Raw genomic sequence first — 17,708 nt, forward strand, 5'->3', positions numbered from 1 at the left:
TCATCTTGACCTATTATAGGTAGCACGTAATTTATTTAATATCATTATTTGAATGATCTGCTAATATAAAAAAAATAAAAAATACTTTACAGTAAAAGGTGTATATAACTTAAATTTGAAAATAAGTTTACTTATGTTTTTATATTTACTAGTTTCTTGGCACGTGCATTGCACGTGTATACCGAGTTATATATATATGATTTTATAAATTAATATCAATAAAATTTTAAAAACAATTGAGGAAAAAATTATACATGAAAGAATAAAATATAAGTTTGTGTAAATAATCAACGTGTATCGTCACTTATTTGTCGAAGTTAAAATGATTGAATATCGTCTAAATCTACAAAGATGAACAATTAAATTTTAATTAAATGCATGTGATTTTTTTTACTCATTTTGAATATTTTGTGATAATCATGTAATAAAGTGTATACTTCATTATATATGATACTCTAGTTGTATTTTCTTTTCTATCGTTCCTAATAATAATTATATTGGATATCACCATTGTCTTCTTCAAAACTTTTGGTGTTCGATTGTTATCTTAGTGTTTATATCTTCATCTTCAATTTCGATTGCACCAACCTTTTCAACTTCATGTGTCTTCTCTTCAGTTAAATGTCTTGTAACTTGATCTCCTCAATTTTGTGTTTCAACTTTTATAAGCAATGTGAATTTTTTTATTCTTACTCAACACCAATTTGCGATATAATTAGAATTCTTCTTTTTGTACTAAAAAAGTTAGTATGTTATTTTAAAAGGATCATTACAAGATAAGGAAAATATTATTACTTTATATGTTTTGTAAATTAAATATTAAATGAAAAGGTAATGTAACATTTTGAGAGATTGATTGTATACGTTTTAATATCGCAACCAAACAAATATCGTATAACTTCAAAGAGTATAATATTACTCCCCCTGCTCTAATTTATGTGGTGATGTTTGACTTGACACTGAGTTTACGAAAGAAAGAAAATTTTTTGAAATTTGTGGTCTAAAATAAATTATAAATATTTGTATGACTTTAAATCATTGAAAGCATAAATTTTAAAAATAAATTATTTCTAGATAAGGAAACGTGACATTCATCTTGAAATTTACTAAAAATAAACGAGTATCACATAAATTGGGACAAAGGAAATTCTACATTCTTTATCCTCAAATACCTAAAATTTTAGAGGGTATCAACAAACATACATAAACTATTGACTTATTTAGTGATATAGAAAAATGTAGGAAAAGATTTGAAAAGTATAAGTGCTTTCCTTTGGCTGTAATCAAGATTTTCAATGCTAGAACAATGATGTACAGCAATATCATTTACAAAATTTACTTTCTTGCTAGAAAAAATGCTTGGGTCATTCATTAGTTTTTTTATATTTGCATTAAATATCTCTCTCTATAAATGATTAGATTGAATACACTCTAAAAAGCGTATAATTTTTTAAGGGATCATTACACAAATAACATGCGAATTTTTGTTGTTAATTTTTTTCTAGTTGATATAGATAAACTATACACTTATTATACATAGTTATATAATTTTTATATATGAATTATACATATTTATATATTCATCGGCTATTTTCAGTTTAAGCAGTTGGATGTGCGACCATTTAGGTTAATTATTTATTTTTTAAAGTGATTGGAAGAATGTACCTCTATATGGTCAAATGAATTATGATATCCCCAATCTTCACGTCTATGGCCTCTTTTAACAATATATGTATTACAGTTATTTTTTAATTTTGTTCTTTTATACATATTATGCATGTATTTCAATTAAATATTACATAATAAATAATAAATTTTAGTAATAATTTCGTAAATTAAAAAATCAAGTCATATGATTATCATTTTTGAAGAGATATAGCTTTTTGAAACGTTACATTTATGAGTATACTATTAACAACTATAGTGGAGTATCACGAAATTTCTTTCTAAAATATAAAAAGAAAAAGATTAAGTATAATCTAAAAGATAAAGAATTTACTATAAATATAATTTTTTTGATACACTACCTTTGGTATATTGTACCCGTAACAAAATATAGTGCTACAACAGGTGCTTCATTAATCAATTTTTGTAGCATTTCACCATCTTCTTCTCCTAGCACCAATAAGGTTATATGATCACACCCGAATTTTATAATTAAATATTATATTAATTAATGATTATGATAAAATTAACAAATAAGTTAACTAATTACAACTACCTTTGGTTCATAAGTAAACGTTAAGTATGTCCGTATTAATAGAGTAACATATAAAATGGAGAAGCCTTAACTTTCAATTAAATGTCAAGAATATTAAAAGAATATACATGCGTATTTTAAAGAAATTATTGAGTAAATAGGAGTAAAATACATTTGATGAAGTATTAATCAATGAAGTCTAAAAAATTACCACAGAGTCTCCTTTGGTGCATTTTGCCTCATCGAAGGAATTCATGTTTCCTTTGTGGGTGTTGTTGATTTTGTTTCTTATGGTTGCTTGAAATGGTTTGAATTTATCTGGTTAAAGATAATCTATATGGAGTGAGATGATCATCCACGTGACCATTGGTGGCTTATGTACGCATCCTTTGCCAAGTAATCCAAATGGCTCATGTAACTTTTAATTTGAATGAAATATTGTATCCCTTACCAAATAATCAAAATAACCATTTATGTTATTAACAATGGTATTTTATTTTATTAAATAAGAAAGATATTTAGGTAATTTAACTTTAAATTATAGGGTTCCAATCTACTAAATAATATATCAAAGCAGCAAACCAATCAACCTGAAATCTTCTCATAGAATGATGTATAGGCTAGCGAAATAACACTGAAAAACCCAAGAGCATACTTTTTTCTTTGTTATGAAATAACGTATTTAATTATGATGAAAAAGAGAAAGTAATTGAGATTTATTGGACGTGGAAGTTTTACAAGAGAATAAAAGAAAGGTCTTTGAGTGGTGAAAAAGAATTTAAACACTTAACTTCAAACAATATGTACTTCAGTCCAGAAAATCTTGGCTTGCCTCGTGAAGTGGAATGATAGAGTATCATCGTATGAAAAATATGAATGGTTGTGACTATTTGCTATCCGACGCCTTTTTTTATTTAATTTCTTAGGTAGGACAATTAATATATTAAGAGGGATATTTTTGTAATTTAATTTTTTAGTTTTAGAGTTTTTATTTTTATAATAATATAAATATAAATATAGATAAATTATTTAATCAATCTTGCTTATAGGACGCATATATGTCTTAATTAACCGACCAAACCTATATCTAACACATCGCAACAAGTGACTAGCAAAGCAAAGCTATCTATTCTCCAATTCGCAGTTCTCTTTGCGTCTATCCGCTGATCGGATTTGCAAATCCAAACATAAGCACATGGACTCATCGCAGAATAACTCTGTCGGCGGCAACGGAATAATAAACCCTAAGTCCAACGACGCATCACCGGCCGATTCGACGGCCGCTGCTGCTTCCACCGCCGGTTCACCGGCCGAGGAGTCAAAACAAAATCTCAATCAAGTCATAAATTCGATCGACAAAACCCTAGGAATTCTCCACCAGCTTTATCTCACCGTCTCTTCTTACAATGTTTCCTCTCAACTTCCCCTTCTTCAACGTCTGTACGTATAGTTCTTTTTTAGCTTTGTACTTTCGATAATCGTAATTCTTGTGCCTTTTTTTATTGCTTTAATTTTTTTTATTTTTAATTTTAGGAACAATCTTGTGCTGGAGCTGGATAATACGGCGAAATTGGGAGAAAAATGCAATATTCAAGTGCCTATGGAGGTTCTGAAGTAATATACTTGTTTATCCTAAACTTATTTTTCTTATTATGTTTTTATTTTTGGTATTCATACGTGGTAATTTCTGTTATAGCTTGATTGATGATGGGAAGAATCCAGATGAATTTACGAGGGATGTGTTGAATAGTTGCATTGCCAAGAACCAAGTCACTAAGGGGAAAACAGATGCATTCAAGGTTGTTTTTCACTTCAATGCCTTTAATACTGTTTAGAGTGTACATTTGGCTTAATGGGTTCCTGGAAGTCTTAGAAATTTGGATTTGTATTTCACTGCGTCAATTTGACCTGAACCTTATTTTGGACAATTTATTGTGTTTTGTGCTTGTTTTAGCTACCTCAGTGTTGTGAAGAGCGTGAAGCGAGAAAAAGCGACAAACCCCATTTCGCTTAAAGCGAGAAGCGAAGCGCTCGCTTTTTTGAAGTGAAGCGAAATTTAAAAAAAAAAAAAAAATTGCATAGACAACACATGTAATTGTAAGCAAATGTTCAATACTTCAATATTAAAACTAAATAGTAGCATCAATTAAAGCACAAAATGAGCATCCTATTCTTCTACAAGATTGTCAAATTCTTGTATTCCACTATCATTATTGTATTGCTCGTCATCTTCTTCAACTTCTTCTTCTTCATCAACTAGGGACAAAGTAGCTGCCTCTTTTCCCTTCCTCTGTGAACTTGAAGTTGAGGTACTCCCTCTCAAACCATAAATCCTCTCCCCAATTCCACGCGCCTCCGCAACATCACCCCAAGTGAAATCAGAAGTTTCCTCAAATACTTCTTCATCTGCATGATCTTCCGGGACTCCAGTTAGCCATTCATTAGCATCATCGATGCTGTCCAAACTAATTGGATCAATTACATTGCGAGCGTTGTAACGACGCCTCAATGTTCTATTGTACTTAATGAATACTAGATCATTGAGACGCTTCAAGGTTAGTTTGTTCCTTTTTTTGGTATGAATCTGCAAATAATAAGTAATTAGTAAGTTTAGGACAATTGAGATATAATTTAATTATCTCAATATACTAAATCTTTCTTCTTAGTTCTTACATGTTCAAACACGCTCCAATTCCTTTCACACCCGGATGAGCTACATGTTAGACTTAGAACCTTGATGGAAAACTTTTGTAAATCCGGAGTGGAATGGCCATATTGCTTCCACCATTCAACTGTAGAAGTAGAACAAATTTTCAAAACATAATATGGATAAAGAAATAACTTATTAACTATAAAACAACATATAAGCACTCGCTCACCTGGTGACTTCGTCTTTCTTTGTCTAATCGCCATGTTTTTTCCAAAAAGTTGCTCAGCGTTCCTATAAATACTAAATTGCTCTGTTATTTTATCTTGCACGGATTCTTCAGGTATCAACTTCTCAATACATTCATAGTATCCATTCCACAAAGGTTCATCTCCTAGAATCCTTTCTTCATTGTCATAAAATAGTTCCGGGTTCAAAACAAGTCCAGCTGCATGCAAAGGGCTATGAAGCTTACTATCCCACCTTTTATCTATGATCTCAAAGACTCTTTTGTATTTTCTTTGATCACTAAACGAGACTTGAATAGCCTCATTTGCCCTATCCATTGCTTCGTACAGGTAGCCCATTGGTGGCCTTTGCTCCCCATCCACCAAACGAAGCACTTTAACTAAAGGACCACCAATCTTCAATGCATGAACCACATTGTTCCAGAATGAAGGAGAAAGTATAATATCTGCAGATTCTCTCCCTCGAGCTTCCCTTCCATAGGCACTGTTAGTGTACTCATCTGAAATAAACAACTTTTTCAAATTGCTTTTTTGCTCATACATCCTATGCAAAGTCAAGAAAGCAGTAGCAAATCTTGTCTTTGCGGGTTTCACCAAGCTTCTTTGTTTAGTGAATCTCTTCATCATATTCAATAACAAAGGCCTTTGAACAATATAGGAATACACTCTAATTGCCTGATTAAAGATTGAACTAAAGGGTCTTTCCTTGAAAATGTCACCAAAGATCAAATTAATGGAATGTGCTGCACACGGAGTCCAATAAATATGCGGGTACCCAGCAGACATCAAATTGCCAGCTTTAACATTTTCACTGGCGTTGTCCGTGACAACTTGAACAACATTTTCTGCTCCAATAGAGTCTATTGTACTCTTGAACAAAGAGTACATTTTGGTTGAATCAGTCGAAGAGTCACTTGCATCAACGGACTCAAGAAACAGGCTTCCCTTAGGAGAATTCACCAAGATATTGATGATCATTTTTCCATTTCTCGCCGTCCACTTATCCATCATAATGGAGCAACCAAACTTGTTCCATTCTACTTTGTGCTCCTCCACGATTTTGTTCACCTCTGCCACCTCTTTTTTTAGATATGGCCCTCTAACTTCATGATATGTTGGAGGCTTCATTCCTGGACCATATTGGCCTATGGCCTCAATAAAAGCAGAAAAAGTGTCAGTATAATTAACACAATTAAAAGGAAGACCTGCATCGTACATCCACCGCGCAAACATTGTAATTGCACGATCCCTCAAAATCGTTTTGGCATCAATTTGAGGATTACCACCTTTTCCTTCCTTATCTCCAGATTTTTGCGAGAAGTAACAATCCATAGGACCTTTGGTCTTGCCAGTAGATCCACAACTAGAAGACATTGGTTGCATCCTTCCCCGCTTTTGTGATTTTGGTGGAAGCGACGAAGCATCGTCACCTTCTTCTGTTTCATCATCGTCATCAAGATTATACAGTTCTTGTTCATGAATCAGTTGAGTCTTTAACTCTCTCTTTTTATGAAGGAATGCTTTCAAATCTTCCTTCACATGCGACGGAACTTTAGGACAAGATGCGACATTTGGATCACCGCCGATTAGATGCGCTTTTTGACGATAGATTCCTCCATTTGAAATCTTGTCACAAAAAAGACATCTAATTGCCATCTTGTTGGTCTCGCAAACTCTTTCAGAGTAAGCCCAAGCCGGATCTTTCCTATCTTCTTTTGGCGCCATTAAAAGAACAACTACATAACACATAAGAAAGGCAATAAGAACTAAGAATAAATTATAAAGGATATAAAAAACCATAGGAATTCTCTGATAATAACTGGAAAAATTGGGCAGTAAAATTCTGGAAAAATTGGGCAGTAAAATTCTAGAAAAAATTCGCCAGCATTTCGCTGCTTTTTGGACGTTTAGAAAGAAGAAGAAGAAGAAGAAGAAGAAGAATGGAAATCAGAAGTTCAGAACATACCTGTTGAAGTCTTGAACTTGAAGTTGAAGAAGAAGAAGAAGAACAACCCTAGTTGATGATTTGAGATTCTTTCAGAAATCAGAAGTAGATGATAAAGAAGAAGTCGCTGCTGTTGGAAGTTGAAGAATACTAGTCGCTGTTGTTGAAGATCAGTGTTTAATCCAAAAAACTTGTTTTTTAATAAAATAGGGTTGGGTATTTTAATACAGAGAAGCGGACGCTTCTTCTCTTCGCTTCGCTTTCCCCGCTTCTCGCTTTTTACAGAGAAGCGGTCGCTTTTACTGACCTGAGTCGCTTCAGCAAGCTGAAGCGCTGCCTTTCACGCTTCGCCTCGCTTCTCGCTTAAAGCGATGAAGCGAGCGCTTTTTTAAACACTGAGCTACCTAAGGATCCTGAGGGAGAAAATGACCGGTGATAGAGAGTAAGATCAGTTGTATGTCATTTGGAGATAAAAAGTAGTCATAAAGAAGAGTATGTTAAATAAACAAGAAAAATATTATATAGAAATGAAAAGGTAAAAGTTTAAGAAGAATTAAAGGAAGGAGAGGCCTTTACCAAAAAGTGTGAAACTTCTCACCTAAATGGTCGTGGAAACTTATATTACTTCTAGTTCAAATGCTAAGGACCTATGAAATGCCCCTTCTTTTTGAGTCATTTTCACTAACATGTGCAATGGAGAAACATGATATAATATATTTGTCTTAGCGTAGCTATATTCTAGACGGTCTTAACTCTTATGGACGATGGTGCCCATATAAAAAAAAACATCGAGTTTTCACTCCTTGCTTTCTGGATCTGTTTTATGGAAAAAGATACGTTTGAGTGCTGTTCTAGTTTTTGCGCATCTCCTTATTGCTCTTAGACCAAATCTAAAGCTCAGATTTAAAATATTTGTTAATTAAATAACTGTTTGAAGTTATTTTTGTATTTTCTTGATTAAAAAAATTAACTGCTTGAATGGTTTAGGGTTGGAAAGAATCTGAAGCTCTTAGAGCTAATCTAAAGCTCACTAAATAGATTTATTGAATGATGGAATGAGTTTAATTGGAAAATTTTTGGATAGTGGGGATTCTTATAGCCGTGTGCAGCTAGTTTATGGTTGAGGCTTACTTCGTATTGTTGTTGGTGTAACTGCTCGAATGGAAAGAGCTAGTCCTGCAACAGCTAAAGACTTCTACAATTAATGAAGCGAGGAGAATAATCAATCCAATTTAAAATGATATTACTACTGGAAAAATTTACTTCATTCCGCTATAGTGCTGCATGGATGGTGCCTGTTAGAAGATATTCCTATAAGAACCTTCTGATATGCACCGGGAACTTTTACTGTGCAGGTTTAATAGGGAAAAAGGTTGAAATCACTCATTAGGTTTTATCATTTTGTCTTCGGCGTTCATCCTTGAGAGCGTAGACTTGAGGATAACTTTTGATATGCTACTTCTCTCTACCTCCCACTCCAAACCCTCTCTTCCCTTGCTTAAGGAAAATTTATATTTATCTTATTTACTGTTTTATCTGCTCATGATAATATTTCTCTTCGTGAAAATCTCTTCCTAATGCTAACCTTGACCTTCCTGCTAATTATATGACAGCAACTACTAGTCTACTACTCTTAACTTCTTTGCACTGCTTCCATTGTTTGATCCCTTCAACTGTGGTTTTCATTCTAGGGCTATTTCCTTTGTTTTACTAGAGTTTTTCGTCCAATTTTGAAAAGCCTCGAATGTATAACTTCTTCTCTCTTTTGTCACAGGGTTTGCGAGGGCATCTCCTGGAGGAGCTTGAACAGGCTTTCCCTGAGGAAGTGGAAGCTTATAGGGAAATTCGTGCAGCTTCTGCAGCCGTAAGTTTCATTTGCTTGTTCAACACTGCATTTCAAATTAATATAGCGAGTGTATATCTATGAATAGCTGAAAGGTTTATGCTCCTTTGGTGACCATCTTATAGATTCAGCACAAATTACTTGATTTAGGAGATGTATATGACTTTTTTTTATTGATGAAGTAATAATAGATTTCATTGCTGGCATCAAGAAGATGCATAATAATACAAAATTTATGGAAGCAAAAAAGACTTTGTTTGCTCAAGAAGTTCAAATGACCTTTTTCTAGAAATGTAAAGTCCTCTCATTGACTGGGTTAATGAAGACCTGATCTCGTTTAGGATTATTTGGGAATGTTTGAGATTCCATCTAAGGATGATTTTACCTTACAGTGTACTGGAAAAAAAAGAATGTCAATTATCTTTCTGATGGGTCCTCTGATGTAGAATAAGAAAAATGCCTGAAACTAGGCTGTTATTTTTGATAGTTAAAAAAGTGTTATTTGGTCACACTCTCATCTAAAAGTTTTAGCTGTTAGATAGAGTATGCATTTTTGCAACACACCTCCATGCAGGGTTCTCTTTGTTTTTTCTTTTTTTTTTTTTAATTCTAGGGTGCCAAGCACACCTAAGTTCTTTCCGGTAGTAATGTGACTTGACCCTAGGTTGTCTGCATAAATACCATGTTAAATTGTGTGACCGCTTCATCTAAAAGCTTAATTAGATTGCGGATATATTTATTTGTTTTACCTTTTAAGTTTGCAAAAGTAGGTTGTGGTGGTGGTTCTTAGTATGTTACCCTCCTTTCCTGTGGAACGATTAACTGGTTTTATATATATGTTAGATTTTATGCTTAGATCAAATTTCCTAAGTGAGGAATATTAGGAATTTATGCTCTGGAAATTATAGTTGCGCAAAATCAGTGCTGGAATTTCAGTTTACAGCTTTTTGTGCAGCTTGACGGCATTGCAGTATTAATTCATGGAACATTCACTGCTTATCAAAATAATTCGTCTTATAAGATTTCATGATATAATCTCTGATGCATCACTGAGAAGTATTTTGTGAAAGACGGCTTTGTCTTGTTCAATTTTTGATTATTTGATATGCTTCGACCATAGAGCTGCTCTTGAAACTTTTGCCTATGTTATTGCTAGTTTCTGGTTGTCATAGCAATTAGTTTATGTTGTTTTTGTATGAGCAGGAAGCAAAACGGTTGGCTCAAGCACAAAGTCTGTTACCAAATGGAGATGTGAAGGTGAAGCCTGAAATTTAACAGCTAACTAGATGATGGAATTTATATTTTACTAAGTTATTTTAGCTTGTTCTAGAATGTAAAATGTATGTAATAGATCTGCATATCACGATCAGTTTCATGATTATCTTCGTTGTCACTGAATGATGAAACATTGCATTATGTATAATCAACGTCCCCTCTACTGCCCTCACCAGTGGAACTTCCAGAATAGAAAAGATTTAATTTGTGCAAACCAAGGTGGATTGGTTAATTGTAGACATTGCTGTTTTTATTAGATGTAACATGTGGAAGGGTGGGAGAAGAAAGTTACTAGACTTGCTCTGGTTTCTTAATGCATCTATTGCATTCCTGAATAATGTTTTATGTGATCATTAGAATTACTGTTTAGTTTTTCTCTGAATTCCATGCACCATACAGTTGAGGAAATTGACCTCATCAAAACCACCACCTCACCTGGACCTGAAAATGGTTGCATGAGCCTATTTTCTCATATGGTTAAAACTGCACCTAACATACTGACATCAGTTAAAGTTACCTTAATCGCAGGTGACTTACTAGAGAAATCAGTTCCCCTTTGTATGGCGAGAGATTGCAGAGACAGGAGTATACTAGTTTTGGGACTTGGAGTTGAGTAACCAACAGAGCGAAGATATATTCAATCTGGGTTGATGCAGTTGATATGACTAATGAGAATTCTTGGGCATGTAGTTTGAAGTGTTCTGGAAACACTATTTCTGCATCGAAGTATTTTGGAGTATGTGAGAGAAATATCCTTAGTTAGGCCTCTTAAGTTTAGATGGTGCTTTTTTATGAGTAGTTTGACCAATGGTTTCGGTTAAAAATTTACCATTTTTTTTTGGCGTTGAGATGACCAATTACGAGGAAAGGAAAAACGAAAATCAGAGTGATAATTCAAAATCTAATTTTGTACCTCTAGGATGCACGAAGTAGTAGTGCTGTAATTCTCAACTATCTTACGTTGACGTATCTAAGGAAAGGATTTTCTCTCCTCCGTTGCAGTTACTACTTGTCCTAGCATAGACAGTTATCGCTCATATATGAGGGTGGAGAAATCTCAACCCTAAACCTTACGCTTAGCAAATTACTAGGACTTGAACTTCTGTTATAGTTATATATTTATGCTGTATGCAATAAAAACTAAAAAGTAGAAAACAACGTAATACAAAGAGCACATATAAGTTGATAAAAGAATAGTATATTGTTCATTGTTCGGGGTATTTCTTAGGACACGTAAAGCAATAGCATGAGCACCAAAGGAATGTAAAAGTTCTTCGTTAAAATTTTTAAATTACTTGGGTTCTCAAATACGATCGGGTTGGGTCGGGTCAAAATTGAGTAAAATACTACTTATGACTTATTCTACCACTAAAAGTGTGAGTAGTTGAAATTTCTTTACCATTAATTACAAGTTCTAGGTTCGAGTTCTAAGAATAGAGAACTTCTTACTAGGAAGTGTTGTACGTCCACTTTTCGTGCCAGACTCGAACCCGAATTAATCGGATCAATAAGTTTTAAATACTAGTTGATTAACGGGTTGGAACATTAAATCTTTTAGCTGGAGTGATAACTATTTTTGGTCAAACTACAAGGTTATGAATCGACCAAGTTGGCTGTCCTTTTTTATCCATATTACTTCAAACTTTGACGTTTCAAACCAAGTTAGACCCACATTAAATGATGTCGCTCACTCAAGTTATCCAATATTGGATCTTCATATGTGAGTTGTCTAAATCTGAACTAATTTTGACACCTTTATCGTATGTATCTTAAGCAAACACGAGGAAAAAGCAGAGTATTCAAAAATCCCTCTTCAACATTCAACAACCTCGTATTTACATCTTTTATGAGAATTGTCCTTAGTATGCTCTACATGAATAAATGCAAGAAAACAATGAACAAAGATGTGATGTGATTAGGATACAAGAAGGTGAAATTATATATACAACAAGGCATAGCATCTAATAAATTAGTCATTAACAAAATGAATACTTATACTATTTAATCAAAGATAAGAAAAAATTCTGCAAATTAAGATTTAAAGATGATAAGAATGCAATCACTTGTTAATGAATAACTTGCGAAAGTGGCATATAATTCAATAAGCATTAAGGAAGTGGCCATTTATGAGGAGGAAACGATCAATACAGTTCGTTGCAAAATGTTTTATATGGCTAGAAATATTCCAATACCTTTTTATTTTTTCATTTTTTAATCAATTCCCTATCTTCAACTTTTTTCAAATCCTCCCTTCTTAACCAATGTCTTTCAGAAAGAAATTCTATTCCAAAACTACCCCTAGTTATAAGACAGAGACTCTGTTCTCAGATGATCTTTCTATTTAGACGGGAGAACCAAATTTTGTTCTGAAATAATAGCGATAGAACGTAAATACGTAATAAAACTGTTGTCTTACATTAGGTGATAGGAAAATGATAAACTCAACTATAATATATAAGACTCAAATGATTCCAAAGTGATACACAGATGGCTCTGTCCCCCTGGAAAGTTTCCTCCTTCGCTTTCAAGCACATTGTCAAGTACTTAGTACTAAGTTTTTAACGGCTACCTTATTAGGCTTATATCCTGAAGAAGAAGCAAAAAGTTAGGTTAATTCATTAGCCACTAAATTTTGATAAAAATGTTAAACGTCACCTTAGGCCTGAATTTCACTTAGGGAAAAAAATTTAAAAAGCTAAAGATTAGCTTGAAGAGAAAAAAGATTGACCAATTGTAAGAAGAAATCATTTTTCGATAAAACAACACTTTATTGCGCGCTCTCTCTATATATATATATAAGCGCACGTTAGTTAACGTGCACTAGTGCGGTTGCCATGGGAAGAGGGCGAGGTCGTGGACGAGGAAGATCCTAAAAACTACCCATAATTGCTTTCGGGAGCTCAGTAAGTACTAGAACACAGGCTGGAAAATTGAATCCACCATAGGAACAAGCTATGAGGACGCCGAAAATGCAGGGGATGACGATGAGTTCAATGGAAATCAGATCAACATCGAGGGCCACTGGGGTAAGCAAGAAACTAAATCTCAGTGATTCTCCATCAATTAATCAGAAGGAACAACCAAACAAGGAGCACTCTCCAGCGAAAACCAATGGAACAGTACTTGTAGCTAGCCCTAATTTGGAGATTGGTACCGGTGATAATATAAACAAGGGGAAAGTACATGAGCAGGACAATATAAGCAAAATTGATACACTTGGACCTAACATGGACCTGATTGAGAGTGAGAAAATCCAAGTACACATCAATGAAACATGCAAAGCTACTGTCGGAAGCCCAAGCCTTGGACAAGCTTGTTTCAACAAAATAGGGCAGCAACATATGGAATGGCACTCAGATATATTCCACCAAAAATAGTGGATGGGCAAACAATGGTGCAGGTGGAATTACATGATGTTGCAGAAGAGGAAGAGAAATGGAGATGTGTTATGATCGCGTACATAATTAGGGACAATTCTGGGTATAATACAATGAAGAGATATGTAGATCAACAACAATAACAATCCAGTATAATCCTACTAGTGGGGTCTAGGGAGTGTAGTGTGTACGCAGACCTTACCCCTATCATGAGGTAGAGAGGTTGTTTCCAATAGACCCTCGGCATCCTTCCCTCCAAGAACTCCCCACCTTGCTCTTGGAGTGACTCGAACTCACAACCTCTTGGTTGGAAGTGGAGGTTGTTTACCATCGGAGCAACCCCTCTTGTCAAAAATTGCATAACCAGATTTATTCCTGCTTGAGGAGGGGTACTATGTTATTAAGTTTCAGTTGATGGTTGATATGCATAAAATATTCTATGTTGGTCCTTACACCATCAACAACAGGCCAATCATCCGGAAACCATGGACACCTGATTTTGATCTGAGTAAGGAATTCCTTACAGAAATACCAATGTGGGTGATCCAACCTAAGCTCCCAATGAATTGTTGCAGGAGTGAATCTTTAAGTAAGATTGCTAGTGCAATTGGGAAGCCACTATTTGCTGACGAATGTACCACCAAGCAAACATATATCTCATATGCGAGGATGGTAATAGAGACTAATGTAACCAAAACCTTACCAACAGAAGTCACTGATGGATCCTAGAGGTTAGCAATTTCAGCAAAAGTTGGTGTATGAGTAAAAACCAATCTACTGTGATAAATGCCAAGCTATTAGGCATAAATGTGCTAACTAACAAGGCCCTAAAATGCAACAAGATGGGCAACCTAGAAGAAGAAGAGAACCAAAAAAGGTTACCTACGAACGGATAACTAAGGGACATATGGTAGTAGAAACAGAGCCTCAAGGAAATTAAAATGGGATCTCCATTGTACTTCAACAAAGCCAACTTAATTCTCAAGTAGAGGCATAAAAGAATTCGCAGCCACAAGAAGTTAAGCCAGAGAAGCCAGACTTATAAAGAAGTAAAGATAAGGAAATGGTTAGTCCAGAACTGAACTTGATAAAGTTTCGTATGATATCACCTTCTACAAGCAGAAATAAAATGGTGGCTTCAAAAAGGGGTCATGGTGTAAGTCAGTCCCCACCTCTAGATAGAAGAGGAGACAATCATAACATATAATGACTTGGTTATTTTGGAATGTCAGGGGTGTGAATAAATGGTACAAGCAGAAGCAGATGAAAAATTACTTGAAAACCAATAATATAAAACTAGCTGGTATTGTTGAGACTAGAGTTAAAGAGCACAATGCAAGTAGAATAAGTAGTCATATTGCCCCTGGCTGGGATACAATGCAGAATTATAGCCATGTTTTTAATGGAAGAATTTAGATTTTGTAGGATTCTAATTATTATACAGTCACCTTGATTAGAGCAGAAGCACAAATACTTCATTATTCAGTTAAGGGAGTTGCAAGGGGTATTTATTGTTACCTGACAATAGTATATGGTTATAATACTATTGAACAAATCAAACTCCTATAGGATAACCTGACTGAGGTAGTTGAAGGAGTTTCTAAACCATAGCTGATAGGTGGTGATTTTAACTCAATCTTGTACACACAAGATATAATACATGGTTGTACAATCAACATAGCAGAGATCAGAGATTATACTAATTGTATACAAGTACTAGGACTTACTAAACTGGCATGAAAAGGAGAGTATTATACTTGGTCCAACAAACAACTTGGATCGGATAAGATATGGAGTAGAATAGATAGGTATTTGGGAATTATGAATGGATGATGACATGGGGCCATATATGTACTACTTGTGGCATGCCTTACATTTCTGATCACTTCACCATGACCTTAAAACTAACACTACAATAGAGAAGTGGGAAAGAACCCTTTAAGTTCTTTAATGTGTGAGCAGGCCATGTATACTTCCTGAACATTGTGCAACAAAGCTGGGGTCAAAAATTAAGTCACAAGAAAACGAACAACATCTGGCTAAAACTGAAATCTCTTAGGCCACTACTCACGAAGCTAAATACTCAAGAGTTCAAATATATCAACCAGAAGATTGAAAGAGCTAGGGTAGACCTTATTACTATGCAAGGAAGAATCCATAAATAATGCACAAATGATCTACTAATAGAAGAAAGGAATCTTATGAAAAATCTAGAGAAATGGGACATGTTGGAGGAAGGTGCGTTAAAGCAGAAGGCTAGAGCAAAGTGGATAAAACTAGGTGATTCTAAATCCAAGTATTTTGCAGCAGTGATCAAGGAAAGGCAACATAAGAATCAGATATTAGAGTTAACTTCTCTTATAAGAGATACGCTAAATGATCATGAAGTCGTCAAAGATGAAATATTAAACTTTTATAAAGGATTGATGGGATCAGTTGCCCATAGTTTACTAGCAATTGACAAGGAGATAGTGAAAAAAGACCCTACCTTATCACAACAATAGAGAGTCTTATTATGTAGGGATGTCACTGAGCATGAGATTTATAAGGATTTATGCTCTATTGGTAATGATAAAGCCCAGGTGTTGATGGATTTAATGCCTACTTCTTCAAGAAAGCATGGAAAGTCATTAAGAAGGAAGTCACTGAAGCTATTACAGATTCTTTACTACATGGAGTATCTACAGATCTATAAATTGTACAGCTATCACCTAGTGCCCAAGACTGCCAAGCCTAAGACAGTTAATGAATTCAGAACAATTTCATGTTGCATAGTTCTATATAAGCTTATCTCCAAGATCCTAGCTTCAAGACTCCAGGTTGTCATCTCCACTGTTATCAGTGATTCACAGGCTGGGCTTATACCAGATAGAAATATTGCAGATAATATCATCCTAGCACATAAATTGGTTAAAGCCTACTCCAGAAAACATATCTTTCCTAGATGCATAATCAAGATAGATCTCCAGAAGGCTTATGATTCTGTTGAGTGGCCTTATTTGAAACAAGCCATGGAGGAGCTGGGAATTCCTCAGCTATTCACCTCATGGGTCATGGAATGCATACAGACTGTCAATTAATCTATTGTAGTGGTTATGGAATAGCTGAGCGGGAGTTTGCAAAATCTCAAGGCCAATAAAGAGTAAAAATACCATCCTAGATGTTCTAAACTAGGGATAACACACCTGTATTTTGTTGATGACTTATTGCTCTTTGCTAGAGGTGATATTGTATCAGTGAATACAATATACCAAAAGTTCCTGCAGTTCACTTAAGTATCTGACTTGCAAGCAAATCAGAACAAAAGTGCAGTGTAGTTTGGAGGAGTCATAACATCATAGCAACAAAAGATTCTACTTCATCTGGGATTCATTGCTGGAGACATTCCTTCCAAATATCTTGGGGTTCCTTTGTCTACAAAGTAGATGAGTATCATGCAGTGGCAGACTCAAATAGACTAAATTACAGCAAGAATCTTTTCATGGACTGCAAGGAAGCTATCCCATGTTGGTAGGGTCCAATTAGTTCAAAGCGTGCTATTTGGGATTCAAGCTTTCTGGGCACAACTGTTTATCATCCTTGCTAAGGTGATAAAAATAGTTGAAGGTATATGTCGATGTTATGTTTGGTCAGGAACTAATGTAATCACAAAGAAGGCTCTATTAATTTGAGATATGGTCTATCTACCTAAGGCGGGAGGGGGTGGGGTGATAACAACACTGATAGAGGACTCAAGAATTACTAAAGCAAAACAAGAAAATCAAAAAACATCCGGAAGCTAAAAGAAAATAGGGAAACGAAAAAGAAGACAGAAATTAAAGATAGATTGAATTCAAGAAAGAGTTTCTTAAATTCAAGAAGTCTATTCTTGGAGTTGAATCCTAGCAACAACAAATAACTAAGAAGAACTAATCACCTTTGGTAGAGAATTAAAAACAAGAGATAGATTGTGAAATTCGACCCTTTAGAATAACAAGAACAACAATAAGTCAAGACTTATCACCTTTCTTGAATACCTAGAAGTGATCTAAGATTTCAAAAAGGGTTTAATCTTACCACCTTAAGTTGATTCTTGAAGGTTGAAGAATAAATCCAAGAGTAGCCACAAACAAGAGTGCAAGAAAAATCTCACAATTTTTGTTGATATTGTTTATCATAATCTTCCCCTGAAAA

General features: G+C 34.6%; 2 protein-coding genes and 1 long non-coding RNA gene across 5 annotated transcripts; 1 reads left to right on the top strand and 2 right to left on the bottom strand.

Moving 5' to 3' along the window:
* Positions 1-3,235: 3,235 nt before the first annotated feature.
* Positions 3,236-11,148, top strand: LOC107832650 (mediator of RNA polymerase II transcription subunit 10b-like). 3 transcript variants are annotated; one of them, XM_016660511.2, is made up of 6 exons: positions 3,268-3,640; positions 3,734-3,814; positions 3,897-3,999; positions 8,815-8,904; positions 10,087-10,140; positions 10,672-10,897. In XM_016660511.2, the coding sequence occupies exons 1-6, from the start codon at positions 3,396-3,398 to the stop codon at positions 10,678-10,680; spliced, it is 582 nt and encodes a 193-aa protein (XP_016515997.1). In that variant the 5' UTR covers positions 3,268-3,395; the 3' UTR covers positions 10,681-10,897. The 3 variants fall into 3 exon arrangements, with proteins under 3 accessions (XP_016515995.1, XP_016515997.1, XP_016515996.1); XM_016660510.2 differs by having other exon boundaries at positions 3,269-3,640; positions 10,687-11,148; XM_016660509.1 differs by lacking the exon at positions 10,672-10,897 and having other exon boundaries at positions 3,236-3,640; positions 10,087-10,493.
* On the bottom strand, positions 4,249-7,047 carry LOC142177450 (uncharacterized). Its single transcript, XM_075246143.1, has 2 exons — positions 4,874-7,047; positions 4,249-4,784 (listed from the first exon to the last, which is right to left on the bottom strand). Exons 1-2 carry the CDS (start codon positions 6,893-6,895, stop codon positions 4,368-4,370), a joined length of 2,439 nt encoding a protein of 812 aa, XP_075102244.1. The 5' UTR covers positions 6,896-7,047; the 3' UTR covers positions 4,249-4,367.
* Positions 11,149-12,550: 1,402 nt separating the features above from the next.
* Positions 12,551-17,146, bottom strand: LOC107832649 (uncharacterized). Its single transcript, XR_001658617.2, has 2 exons — positions 16,721-17,146; positions 12,551-12,744 (listed from the first exon to the last, which is right to left on the bottom strand). It is a non-coding gene; the product is annotated as an uncharacterized LOC107832649 (long non-coding RNA).
* Positions 17,147-17,708: the final 562 nt, after the last annotated feature.

The sequence above is a fragment of the Nicotiana tabacum genome, chromosome 23, assembly GCF_000715075.1.
Source record: "Nicotiana tabacum cultivar K326 chromosome 23, ASM71507v2, whole genome shotgun sequence".
Lineage (NCBI taxonomy): Eukaryota > Viridiplantae > Streptophyta > Magnoliopsida > Solanales > Solanaceae > Nicotiana > Nicotiana tabacum.